Source organism: Lutjanus erythropterus, chromosome 2 (assembly GCF_056507025.1).
Source record: "Lutjanus erythropterus isolate fLutEry1 chromosome 2, fLutEry1.hap2, whole genome shotgun sequence".
Classification (NCBI taxonomy): domain Eukaryota; kingdom Metazoa; phylum Chordata; class Actinopteri; order Lutjaniformes; family Lutjanidae; genus Lutjanus; species Lutjanus erythropterus.
Genome location: NC_139318.1, coordinates 17,698,532 through 17,711,069, shown reverse-complemented (window position 1 = coordinate 17,711,069; position 12,538 = coordinate 17,698,532). Strand labels below are relative to the sequence as shown.

General features: G+C 42.8%; 1 protein-coding gene across 4 annotated transcripts in view; it reads left to right on the top strand.

Moving 5' to 3' along the window:
• plxna1b (plexin A1b) overlaps positions 1-12,538 on the top strand; it is a 255,750-nt gene that overhangs the window by 144,278 nt on the left and 98,934 nt on the right. For all 4 annotated transcript variants that reach the window (XM_084730314.1, XM_084730297.1, XM_084730306.1 and 1 more), the window contains exon 9: positions 4,502-4,616. In XM_084730314.1, coding sequence (XP_084586440.1) covers positions 4,502-4,616 — 115 coding nt within the window. The remainder of the gene's footprint in view (positions 1-4,501; positions 4,617-12,538) is intronic.

Here is a 12,538-nt window from a genome sequence, read left to right as displayed (position 1 = left end):
TTGTCAGACAGGGCCTACTGCTGGCCTTGGGTGGCGCACATAACAGCACCGTCTTTTATTTCTGTCTTTTATTTCAAAGGGCGTAATCATAAAAGTCACTGAAAGTTGGCGGTAGTTACCTGCTGATATTTTGCTCATTATTTCAAAGTCACTGATACACTAACAAGGTTGATTTGACATGAATAAAAGATAAAAGTCAAGATAAAACTGAATAGCAGGTTGTAGCGACAGATGTGTTGACGGCTGTTTGAGTGTGAACTGTACTAACTATACATTGTACTGTTCGCTGCTTGGTTTTGGTTACCTGCTGTGTTAAGTTGGTGTTGTACTGTATTTTGATGAGTACTGATCCACCGGTGGGCCCCCAACACAAAGAAAGACTCTTTGACATTCAAAATAGTGATTGATGCTGAGCTTACAGACACCAATAAGCTCTGCTAACTGGCCGCGATTTCATTTGTCTTGCATCAGTAATGTCATCGCCTCTTTTGTTGAGCATTGACACCCCCGCCTTCTGTTTCTTACCAACTCACTTGGGACTTAACATTGAGCTAAAACCCCCCAGTTCTGCTATCTGAGTCCATGATGCACTGTATGCTAACCCAGCCTAGCGTAGCCTAATCGCTTTCCCTCCATTTGTTGGCAACATTGACAAATCTCCTATTTGCTCTCGTGCGGTATTAAGAGGCCTGTTATTTCCTGAGCCGCACATCCCTCATTCTAAATGGACAGCTTCTCTCAGCACAATGCTAAATTGGTCAATTAAAGCGGCAGTGGGATTGAATTAAGCCCCAGCCTCTGATCTCGCTCAAAAGGAGGGGTCTGGGCTGGAAACGATCACTTAAAGTGCGCACCTAACAAACGAGCGGCCCTAATTGATCCAAATGAATCCACGTCAGGGTTTGATGGAATCGCATATGGGCTCTGTCGCAGAGCTCAAGAGTTAAAGCTCTAATTTTTCATGTGGATGAGGAGAAAAGGCAGTTGGCATTTTACACAGGGTTAAAACACACTTGAGAGCTTGTCGGGGAGTGTGCTGCTCATAACAGCTCAGACAGACGCGCAAATTCACACCTGGCAGATGTGGCTGAATACAAATCAGCCTGTTTGTTAAGCACTTCTGCTCACTCTTTTATTGTTATGGATCAAAGCTTGCTTACTTTGACTGTATTAAATGTACACTCTTAGAAATATAGGGGCTAACTAGAACCATAAAAGGTTCTTAAAATAGGAGAGCCCTTTTTGTTTTTTTTGTATTTATTCCACCTGGAATCCTCTCAGAACCATTTGTGAAAGGATTCACCCAGAACCCCTTATGAGAGGCTCTAAATGGGGCCTCATCCACGATGTAATGGTTCACCCAGAAGCCTCTTCAGGTAGGGTTCCACCCTTCTAAGGGTGCTAACAAGAACACACCCAAGGGCTTCTACCAAAACCCTTTTATATTCCAATTGCTTCATCCAGAAACCTGTCGAGATCTTTTCATATTCTAAGGATTTTTATCTCAAAACCACTCAGTTGCCTCTACAGAGAACCCTTCAATATTCCAAGAGTTTTATCTAAAGCCCAACCAGGGGGTTCAACCGAGAACCGTTTTTAGGATTTTTTCTAGAACCTGCCTGGGGGCTTCTTCTGAGAACCCTTATAAATCCAAGAGGTTTATTTAGAACCCACCCAGGGGGTTTTACAAAGAAAGCTTTTTTATTCTAAAGGTTTTATCTTAAACTCACTCAAAATTTCTACCAAGAACCTTTTTATATTCCAACTGTTTCATCTAGAACCCACAAAGGAGGTTCTGCCAAAAAACATTTTATGGTATGGTACAAAAAACCCTTAAGGGCTTTTAATGCAAATCTTTGACGGATGCTTTCCTCTAAAAAGTGGTTCTTTAGAAGCAAATGGTTCTGAGTAGAACCTCAGACCAGCAAAAAGAACCCTTTTGGAACCCTTATTTCTAGGAGTGTAGTACTTTATTATATTCCTAATAAAGCATATGCTCACACAAACTATGCGAGCTAAATGAGACGCACGGAGGAAACTACAATAAGCTTTGTAATAAAATGAAACCAGTTTATTTGAAGCCTCATAATGGTTACATTAGATAATGTTGTGTGCATAAATGAGATACCAAATAGCACAGTATCTCTGCAGGGCTAAGAGAGAACCAATAACATGAAGCTGTGTTGATAAACTGTGCACTTGAACTTGTCTGGCTCTCCTCCACAGGTCCCCTTAGATGTGAACACACACACACACACACACACACACACACACACATACACACACACTCGTATTCACTTCCCAACTTCCAACCTAATGTTTCCTCACGCTCCCATGAGACTCCCAAACAGAGCCCCGCGGGCTACACCCCCTCTTCTCCCCTCTCTGTCTCCCACGATACCTGGCGTCTCCACCTCTCTCAGGGAAATCCACCTGCTTTTGATCTCTCCCTCTTTCTCTCCCTCCCGTCTTTCTCCCATCTTCCTCTTTCAGCCCGTCTCTCTGCACCTCGCCTCAGCTAAAGCAGGTGAATTTAAAATGGTGGAGCGCTCTTAGCCCCACGGATGAAAGAGAGCTTTAGACAAAGAACAGGGGGGAGAGCTTTTTAAAATGAGACGGCAGCGAATGAAAGGGATGGATAGAGTGAGGGAGGTAGAGACGGAGAGGGACAGAAAGAAAGGCTCAGAAGCTGAATGGATGGAGAGAATGATACAGCAGAGGTATAGAAAGAGGGGAGAAAAGAAAGGGAATATATGCAAAAAGTCAGCCAATTGTGAGGGAGATCATTGAACATATAGAAGCAGCAAGCGATGGACAGTTACAAGCCAGTGGGGAGTGATGAATGAGGGAAGTGAGAGGGAGAAAGAGGTCCAGACACTTGATAGATAGGATGGAAAATGGGGGAATGAAAGGTGAGAGGAAGAAAAGAGGATTCCAGACAGGGTGGGAAAGAGTCCAAAATTTGGGATGATATATAGACACGAGACAGTGAAAGGAAGAACATCTGAGAAAAAAATGACTCGCAAAGAGCAAAGACCACAGTGGGACTGGTATTTATGTTTTAGTATGTCCTGTTATATCACTACTTCACAAATCAAACAGTTAAAACTTAGCCATGTTTGAGTGCTTCTTTCACCCTTTATCTTTAGTCCCCCCTTTTTTAAATCCTTCCGTTACTCTGTCCAATGTGTACTGTAAACGCCTGCTTGTATTTTAAAAAGCTTTGGACAAAGTAGATTGAGGGGGTAAGGTTAGATTTTCACATTACGAAATTGCATGTGCTCACTTAAACACCCCACAAAAAAATCCTCTTTGTATTCCCCTAAACTGGCCCTGAATAGTTGGCAACAGTTATATTCCTTACTCCAGTGCACCTACTTAAGGGGGAGATGACATGAGATGGGAGATAAAGACCCAGATTTATGGGGTTTATTGGTGTAATATGGAAGGACTTTAATATAATATTCATAAGCATGTTTCCATTAGTGTATAATCACCTGACTATAAGAATTGTTGTGTTTTCATTATCTTTGAATGAGCCCTTTATCTGCATCGCCGCCATAGCTTCTGCTAAATGCTAGGAAGAAGAGGGTGAGGTGAGCAGTATTCAGTTGAGTACAGTTTACAACCACACCACTAGATGCCACTAAATCCAACAAATTGATCCTTTGAAAAACTGGTCAGAAGAGGTCTGCATTTTATTTTGTTAGTTTGTTTGACACATAATGTGTGAGATATATTGTCTGCAGACAGACATGTAAACACCGGTCAAAGCACTCAAAACCGCTGCCATAGTTCCCATTACAGCAGGTGTCTCCAGGACCACATTTTGTCATAATGACACACACACACAAAAAGACAGACTCCCAAGGTGAAAATTTACCTAATGTGGATTGGAATGGTTGAAACTGGCATACAGTGATCCACAACTTAATATTTGGACCAGGGGCGTGAACAAAGCAGGATACTTCCCACCCCCTCCTACGTCTTCAACCTTACTTGGACCACATCTGTCTTTAAACTCAATTAAAACCTTCATTTTGATCTCGACTACACACCAGTAAAGTTTCGTGACTGCGTCTTGCATGACTGTGATGCTTTTGCATTGACAAAATCTGTCAACAGAAAGACAGAGACAAACAGTAAGCAGTATTAACACCTGCCAAAGTACACAAAACTGCTTTCACAACAGTTGGTGTTTCCATGACCACATTTTGCCATGATGAGACGCACACACACACACACACACACACACACACACACACACACACACACACACACACACACACACACACAATGACTCAGAAGGTGAAAACAACACCAGCCACATGCTGCGTTTGCTGGTAAATACACCACCGCCTCATTCTGTCCTGTTTTTGCCATCACTCTGCTTCATCATACGAAGCAGTGGTGCAGTAAGATAAATAATTTAGGCTTGAGGCAGAAAACAGGTAGACCTGCTAACTCCCTCATCATCTCCTCTTATCTCTTTCTGTTTTAGCTGTCTATCCTGTGTAAACGGCTCGTTCCCATGCCACTGGTGCAAGTACCGTCACATATGCACCCAGAACGCCAACGACTGCTCTTTCCAGGAGGGACGTGTCAACATCTCTGAGGTAAGATTCATGCTGTGTTACATACAGCATTTATATAGCACTCATGTAGTTTTGTGTGTATTCTTCCTAACATAAATTTGAGTCAAATATGCAGCTCAAGAGATTTAATTTCGTAATAGTCTTGTTGAATGTCATTTTTTTCATCCATAGATCTGAGCAAATCTACCACAGTTTCTTGTGATATAGCCTCTATTTTTCACATGCACTGTGGCCGTGATCACCCAGTGAAAGCCTGGTCATTTTCTCCTGCATGCAAACACAGATTATAACAACAACGGCACAAATTGTGTTCAGCTCTGCACACACACCTAGCACCTTCTGTGGCTTTCGCCTCAGGGTTTCCTCACATCACCCTGCTGTGTGTGTCTGCTGTCTGTATGTGTAATAGTGGCTTTTGGCACAGTGACAACAGCTTGTGTACTGTGCAGCAATAATTCTGTCGTGGCCCATAAGGCCATAAGCAGGCCGGGATGAATGACTGTCTATGGAAATACTGCCTTGTTCCTACATAGCCAAATGCTGCATTAGCATAAAAGCTAATATCAATCGTGCTGAGTGGCGGCTGCAGCGGGCGACATGCAAGGCATAACAAGTGTTTGTCAACTGCTGGAGTGTGTACGAGGATATTAGTGATGGACACACGGCTGTGCTATGTTTCTTTTTTTCTTTCACTCTCTCATACACACCAAACACTGCCTTGCATATATTAACATGCGCAGAAAAATGCATTGAAATGCAGCTCTTCTCAATGGACTTCAGGATGTAAATCCACTGCACTCCCAAGTGACTGACAGTCATGCCTGTTCTTTATCTGATTGATGCCTCACACACATATATTCGCAAATACACTCACGCACACACACAAATCCATCCTATCTCCTTATGTTTGTGGTCTGACTCTCCCTGTTATCTCTATGCAGATTAAAGCCCCCCTTGTTGGCCGGCCTGAATCGCCGGCCTTTATTAATTGGTCAACCTTTATCCAATTACTTTCCTCTTTATCTCTCCTCTCAACCGGAGCTGTGTAGAATCCCAAACACTAGCATGCTGAACCACAGCCTCCGCCATGCCCGTCCAAAACAACACACGGACCCAGCCTTCACGCCTCACAGAGCTAATGTTAGCGGATTAGTGCGCCCATCTGCAAGACATGGGGAGAGCGCTGGCTAGCACACTCTGAGCCGAGAGAGGCCAGAGGGGCAACGGATGGATAAACAGGAAAGGCCTGCAGTGACAAAAGGAAAAACGAAGGAAAGCAGGATGTGCAAGCAAACATATAAATTGCGAAGTAATATTGGTGAACAACAGGAGAGGAGGACTCTTCAATACCAGACGAGGTGAAACCTGTAGTCGTGTAAGGTGTACATCTGTCCACCTGCTGGTTAATGAGGCAAGAAGATGTAAATAGTTTGAAAATCTCTCGCAACACAGCGCTCTAACTATTCAGAGCTAATATAAAAACATATTTTAGGTACAGTATGTTTTGTCATCAGATTTTATTTGACTAAATCTAGTAGCTTTAGATGACTAAAATGCGACAGCTTTAGCCAAAGTTTAATGCATGATTTAAACATTTCTCTAGAATTTATACTCCTGGAAAAAAACATTTATTAACCTTTTATTTATATTCAGTATAGTACATTTCTGCCCCTTTCTTCTATTATGTCTAAGTATACTACTTTTATTCAAATGTGCATTCTTTTTTTCGTTACACTTGTTTCAATTTGAGGATGGTGAAACTTGAATTCACTTCAATTTTATTTGTATAGTGCCAAATCATAACAAAGTTATCTTAGGGCACTTTTCAAATAGAGCAGGTTCAGACCGTACTCTTCAGAAACCCAGTTTTTCCACCAAGAGCAAGTGCTGAGGCAACTGTGATGAGGAAAAACTTCCTTAATCAGTACAGGAAAACAGTGATTTGTTTTAACTTGAATTGTTCAAATTTATTCAAGCTTAGTGGAAAACACACCAGCGCAGATTAGCTGATGAAATAATGTTAGATTTAGTTTTTGTCATCATAGATTATTTGTTATTTACGTATCGTCTCATTTTTAGTCTGTGAAAAAATGTTGCTGATGAGAATTATTAATCACACTGGCAAGAACAAAAAGAGACAGCATGACAAAGGGAAGGAGACAAACGGACGGAGAGATTGAGAGAGTGGAAGAGTCGTAGAGGCACCAGGAAGAAAGAGGGGGGACAGACAGACAGGCTGACAGTGGCATGTGGACAGAGACCTCTCCTGTCACCTTGTCTGCCCAAGAAACCACCGACCACATGCTCCACTAGAGAATCCATCATCTGCACTGTCACACACACACACACACACACACACACACACACACACACACACACACCATGGACACACAGCGACTATACTTTGTGTCTTTCATGCACAAAAGTGTAAACATTCTGGCAGTGACATGCACGTGCACATACACACACACACACCGAGTCATTCATCATCCTTCTCCTAGCTGCCATATCCATTAGTTGCGCTCTCAATGCCCCAACAAGTACAGCTCTTCCTGTAGGCTAGACTTATCCTTCTCCTCTCCAGGGCCCATCTCTCTCTCTCTCTCTCTCTCTCTCTCTCTCTCTCTCTCTCCCTCTCTCTCTCTCTACACCTCATCTCTCACCACTTTGATGCTCGTTCACCCCTTCTTTTCTTCATCCTTCTTGTTCTTCACCTTGCTTCCTCCTCCTGTGTTGATTATATATAGCCAAAGTCAGGAGCAAGAGGACAGAAATGTGCCTTACACCTTTGGGTTTTGCCTCTTTATCAACACTTTAGAGAAAAAGGTGTGGACTAGAACCATAAAGTGTTGCAGTTTGTCCTCCAGGAGAACCATTTTTGGTTCCTGGTAGAACCTTTTCACAAAGGTTTCACTTGGTTTCTGAGAGTTCTACCAAAAACCCAACATCAAGGGTTATAGCTAGTACCGGACAGCAGCCATCATTAAAGAACTCTTCCTTCCAAAATGGGGCCTTTGGATAGAAAGGGGTCTGAATGGAGGCAAAGTCTTTCAAAGAACTTGATGAACCACTTCTTCAACAGAAGGGGTTCTAAAGAAGCAAATGGTTCGAAGTAGATCCTCAGCTCTTCAGGAAGTACGCTTTTGGATCCCTTATTTCTAAGAGTGTAATTGGTAAAGTGGGAATGGGTTGCCATGCCATCAGGGATCTGTGTGTGTTAATGTGTGTGTAAGGGTGTGTTAGTGTCTGTGCACATATGCTAGCGCCCTTAATTTAGACCTCAAACGATCCTTTTTGGCCGAGCTGTAGCTCGACTCTGAATACAAATAGCAGCGTTTAACATACGAGTGAAATCTGCTCCCCCGATAGGAGACATTTCACTCAGACCTCTGCTGCTCCCTCCTGCAGAAGAACACAGCAGACGGGATTAAATGAGACTCATCTTCACTTGACTGTGATCAAAGGCCAGATAGAAGTTTTCACACGGGGTCGAGAGGTGGCTGCTCCTCACGTCTGCCTGTCTGTGTGGTCTGAGTGCTGTTGTACTGACTAGACAGCAGAGCAAAGGGTGGAATAAGGGTCAAAATGCTCAAATGTCCTTACATTTAGGGACCAAGACCAAAGTTGACAGTTGAACTTTGAATGTGTGCAGGTCACTTTTTTATGATAGACCCTCTCTTCAGTGTTCTTCTTCTCTTCTTCTTCTGTTTTTTTGCCAGTCCAACAGGAATGCTAAAACATTAAAAACAATGAATAGCTGCAGCTCAATGAAAAAAATCAATGTGTCCTCATTCTAAATACAATAAACATTTGACAGTTGAACATCACACAGTACTGCCTCTCCATCCTTTTTTTCCCCTCTTTCAAGTGTTTCGCTCTCGTGTCCGACAGTATCTGAATCTTGTGTTGCCATAGCAACCCAGAGGATCGGCGCGTTGCAGATGAGGACTTCTTCCTCCTGCTTTATTTGATGTTCTTCTTGCTCAACAACTCAGCACTGCTTTGTCCATCTGTAATTTGTTTGACCAAATTACGTTGCATAGAATGAGTTTTGTTGTGATCGCCAAAAAAAATGGGAAAGAAAAAGAATAAGTTAGAAGAAATAAAAACCAAGAAAAAAATGGATTAAGCAAACCAACCAAGGAGTAAAAAGTGTTGTTTGTTTCTGTGAACAGACTGTGTCAAGATAGGGAAGAAACGAGAAGGAAAGGAATGGATAGACAGAGTAAGCAGGGAGGAAATAAATATAATGAGTGACATTTCCAAATCAAATATGCATGAATCAACAATGCCTCCAATGGCACAACAAACAAATTCTCGAATTAAGAAGCGACCGGGTGGAAAATTGCAGGAGAGGAGTAAGAGTTACTTTATTATAAAAACAAAAACAGAGAGGAAGAGGAAGGAATCCGTTTTTTTTTCTCTTCCTTTTGTCTTCTTTTCTTCTTTAAGACTGTGGATTGCCCTTTCTTTCTCCACTTTTCTCCTTTCTTTCTCCTCCTCCTCTCTTTTCTTTCTCCTTCCACACCCCCAGAGAGAAAGTGCTATTCTGAGCCAAAGCCTTGATGAGTGCCAGGCAAGGTTCGGGGTGGTTGGGCTCAGCTATGTTAAGACATGCTTACGTGTTTGTTTTGCTGCAAAGCGAGGCTCAGTCTCACTCGAGCAATCAAGGCAGCGGTTAACTTGATTGAGATTTGTGGGTACAGCGCCGCTTCTTTTTTTTTTCTTCCTAAACTCTCCGGCTGTCACTTTTTTACCATATCTGTCCTTTTCTTTGCTCCTCTTCTTTTTTCATTTTGAGTTTTAACTTAATACACAGCAGACAGATTTAATCCCTCACTTTTCAAACAATGATAATACTGTTGGTTTTGGGTTCAGATCCAGACTGAGGAAATTTTAAGAGTAATGGGCATCACATACAAACTATTAACATTCTTTGTGATTCTTCCAAATGTGGTTAAGTGGTTTGCGTTTATGTCCAAACTCCACTTTCTGTCAGGATGTGGCCATTAGAAGCATTAAGCCCTCCTGCACTTTATTTTAAATGTAATACAGCACTCATCAGCATCCTCTTTCTTTTTCAGTCACAGTAGCTTCCCCACAGATGTCCTGACCTGTATCCTCCATGTCTGATTGACATGGAATGTGTTGCTCCAGTGATTAACTTTTCACTCTTTTGTAAATTCAACATCTTCCATTCCTCATCTCGTCCTCCTTCCGTCCCCTCTCTTAATGTATGCACAATGGGTTAAACATTGTCACCTTCCTACTCATTCCCTTTGCTCTCATCCACCTTATTTCTCATCCTTGTATGGATGTGTGCAGTTTGATATTTTGGGAAATACGCCTTTTGCTTTCCTGTGCCCAGGCCACACTGCCTTTGTGAGCAGCGCGTTGGGTATCGTGTGGAATGGAGTGACATGTCATTCTCACTTATTTCTTCCACGTGACGCAAAAAATTGGTTGATGGGAAGTATTTTTCCAGTGCGCTTTCTTTTTTCTTTCTTTCTTTTCTCATTCTCTCACACTCCCTCTGTCTCTGAATGAGAGAGACAAAAAAACACTATTTTTTGGTTGCAACTCTTTTCCTGTTTTCAAAACTCTTCTGCAAAGTCAATGTTGAAAATTAAGGGCTGGCAATAACAGCACTGCAGCAGCAAGACTATCTGTGTGAACACCACAGGCATGCAAGCTACAGCTGTTTATTGAGATAATCGTTATATACAGGTACACATGGGCAGTGTGACCCAGGCGCTAGATAAAAATTAGACAAGAAGATCTCTACCACTCTCATGTCTGCAGGGTAGCTGAAGCTGTAGCTGAAGCCAGCAGTCAGTTAGCTTATAGTAGCAAAAGCCTGGAAACTGAGGGAAACAGTTAGTCTGGTTCTGTCCAAAGTTACAAAACATCGGCCTACCAGCAGCTCTATATTACTATATTGTATAAAAATTATAGTTTGCCATTTTGGGAGTTTATGCTAGACGATTTCTTGGCTTTAAGCTGTTGCCAGGCAACCAGGAAACGACTGGTCCTGGCCAAGAAATAACCTGATAGCCCGTTAGATATAACGTGTTATTTGGTGAGCTTCAGAGGTGCTCGTAGGCAGATTTTATAACCTTTGAACACACCCAAGCTAGCTGTTTCTAACTGGCTGTAGCTTCATATTTAACATGAAGACATGACAGTAGTATCAATTTTCTCATCTATCTTTTCACAAGGAAGCAAACAAGCATATTTCCCAAAATGTTGAACTGCGTCACTGCAGTTGTGCTGGTAGACACAATCATGTATTCACACTCAAACTCTGCTGTCTGTTGCCAATTACACAAATGTAATGTTAGTGTGTGACACATTGTCCCCAGACACTAAATTAATAAGAGAGGCTCGATATAGGCTGCGCTTGGAACAAAGCAAACCACCACACATAGATTTGTTCCTCTCTCTCACACCCGTAACCATGCACATACACTTATAGCGCACAGGCTACCCACACATTCTTAAACAGTCACAGAAACACATGCTGAATCTCTGCCTTTCTTTCCCTTTCTCTCTCTCCCTCTCTCTCTCTCACACACACACACACACACAATCTCTCTCTCTCCATGGCTGAAAGGGTTATTTGTGATGGAGGTGTGAAGGCCCCGGACCGTGACATTCTGGCACACTGTGTTTACTCTGGCTGGTACTCAGACACTGAGCAGAACACACACACACACACACTCCAGAGAAGGACATCCCACAGATTGTAGGCCAAGGCCGCTTGAGGGGCCTCGCTGTGTGCATGGATATACGTATGTGTTTGTCTATACCGCTGTAGTGCGTCTGTGTGTGTCTGTCACTGGTTCTTATCAGGACAAAGCACAACCAGCAGCACAGGGCTGCAGGGGGCATGTGGGTGGGTGGGGGGCGGTGGAGTGGGCAAGTGGTTGAATAATATCCACCCTCTCCTTTTCTGTTTCCTCCTTCAGTCTCTTCCACCTGGTGTCTTTATCTGTTCGTGATATCTGTCTTCTCTCCTCATCATCATCCTTTGTTTCCTCCCCTCTCTGTCCACAAACTGCCTTCACCCAAATCGTGTTTTGGGGAGTGTTGTCGCTTTTTTCTACCCATTGTCATGATCAACAGAAGACTCCATTGTTGTCCATGTGTCCTACGCTCTTCCGCCATCTTTCTAATGCCTTATCCATCATTATAAACAACTTCCTTTTTTGATCACTTTCTTCTTCTTTTCTATTTATTAGTCCATTTATTTCCCGTCTCCACCTAAGTGCGTCATGTAGCTCATAGCTGGACATGAACAGCCACCCACACACGCGTGTTTCTGACTAATATTAAGAGGAGATGTGCCTAAGACATGTTAAATGAAATACAAACAATGTGGGAACAAATGGGTGGAGGTGGGATGTAATATCCCCCATGCAGTTTTTCAAAACAATGCAGTCCTTCCAGTGCTTCATTTATTTCACCGGGGACAAACCAAAGACAAACAGAGGTGCTTTAATTGAGACCAGATGTAAACAGAGTTATGAGAGGAAGAAAAAAAAATGTAAAGGATGAAACAAAGACGAGGGACGGAGGCAAGTACAGAGCCCTGGCAGGAACAAGCAGCAGATTACATGCAGAGTGACGCATTTTATTTTCCAAATTCACTCCGTGGTTGAAGGGAAGGGAAAGGAGGGAGGGAGAGAAATTGAGGGAACATGGAGAGGAAGTGGAGGCGACAGGGTGAAGTAACCACATGCCTCCTTTGCCAGATGGAGCTTACTCGGACCGTGATCATCCAGCTTTTAACCCTTGGTTTGGTTCGGTAGCACTGCACCGCCTTTAGCCGTCCAAACGGTTTCTGACAAGCCTCCAACCCTCTGTGTTTGTGAACTTTCCCACAAAACTTCTTAGACGTTTGTCCAAGAGTCAGTAATCGCATTTTGACTTTGGGGAAATCA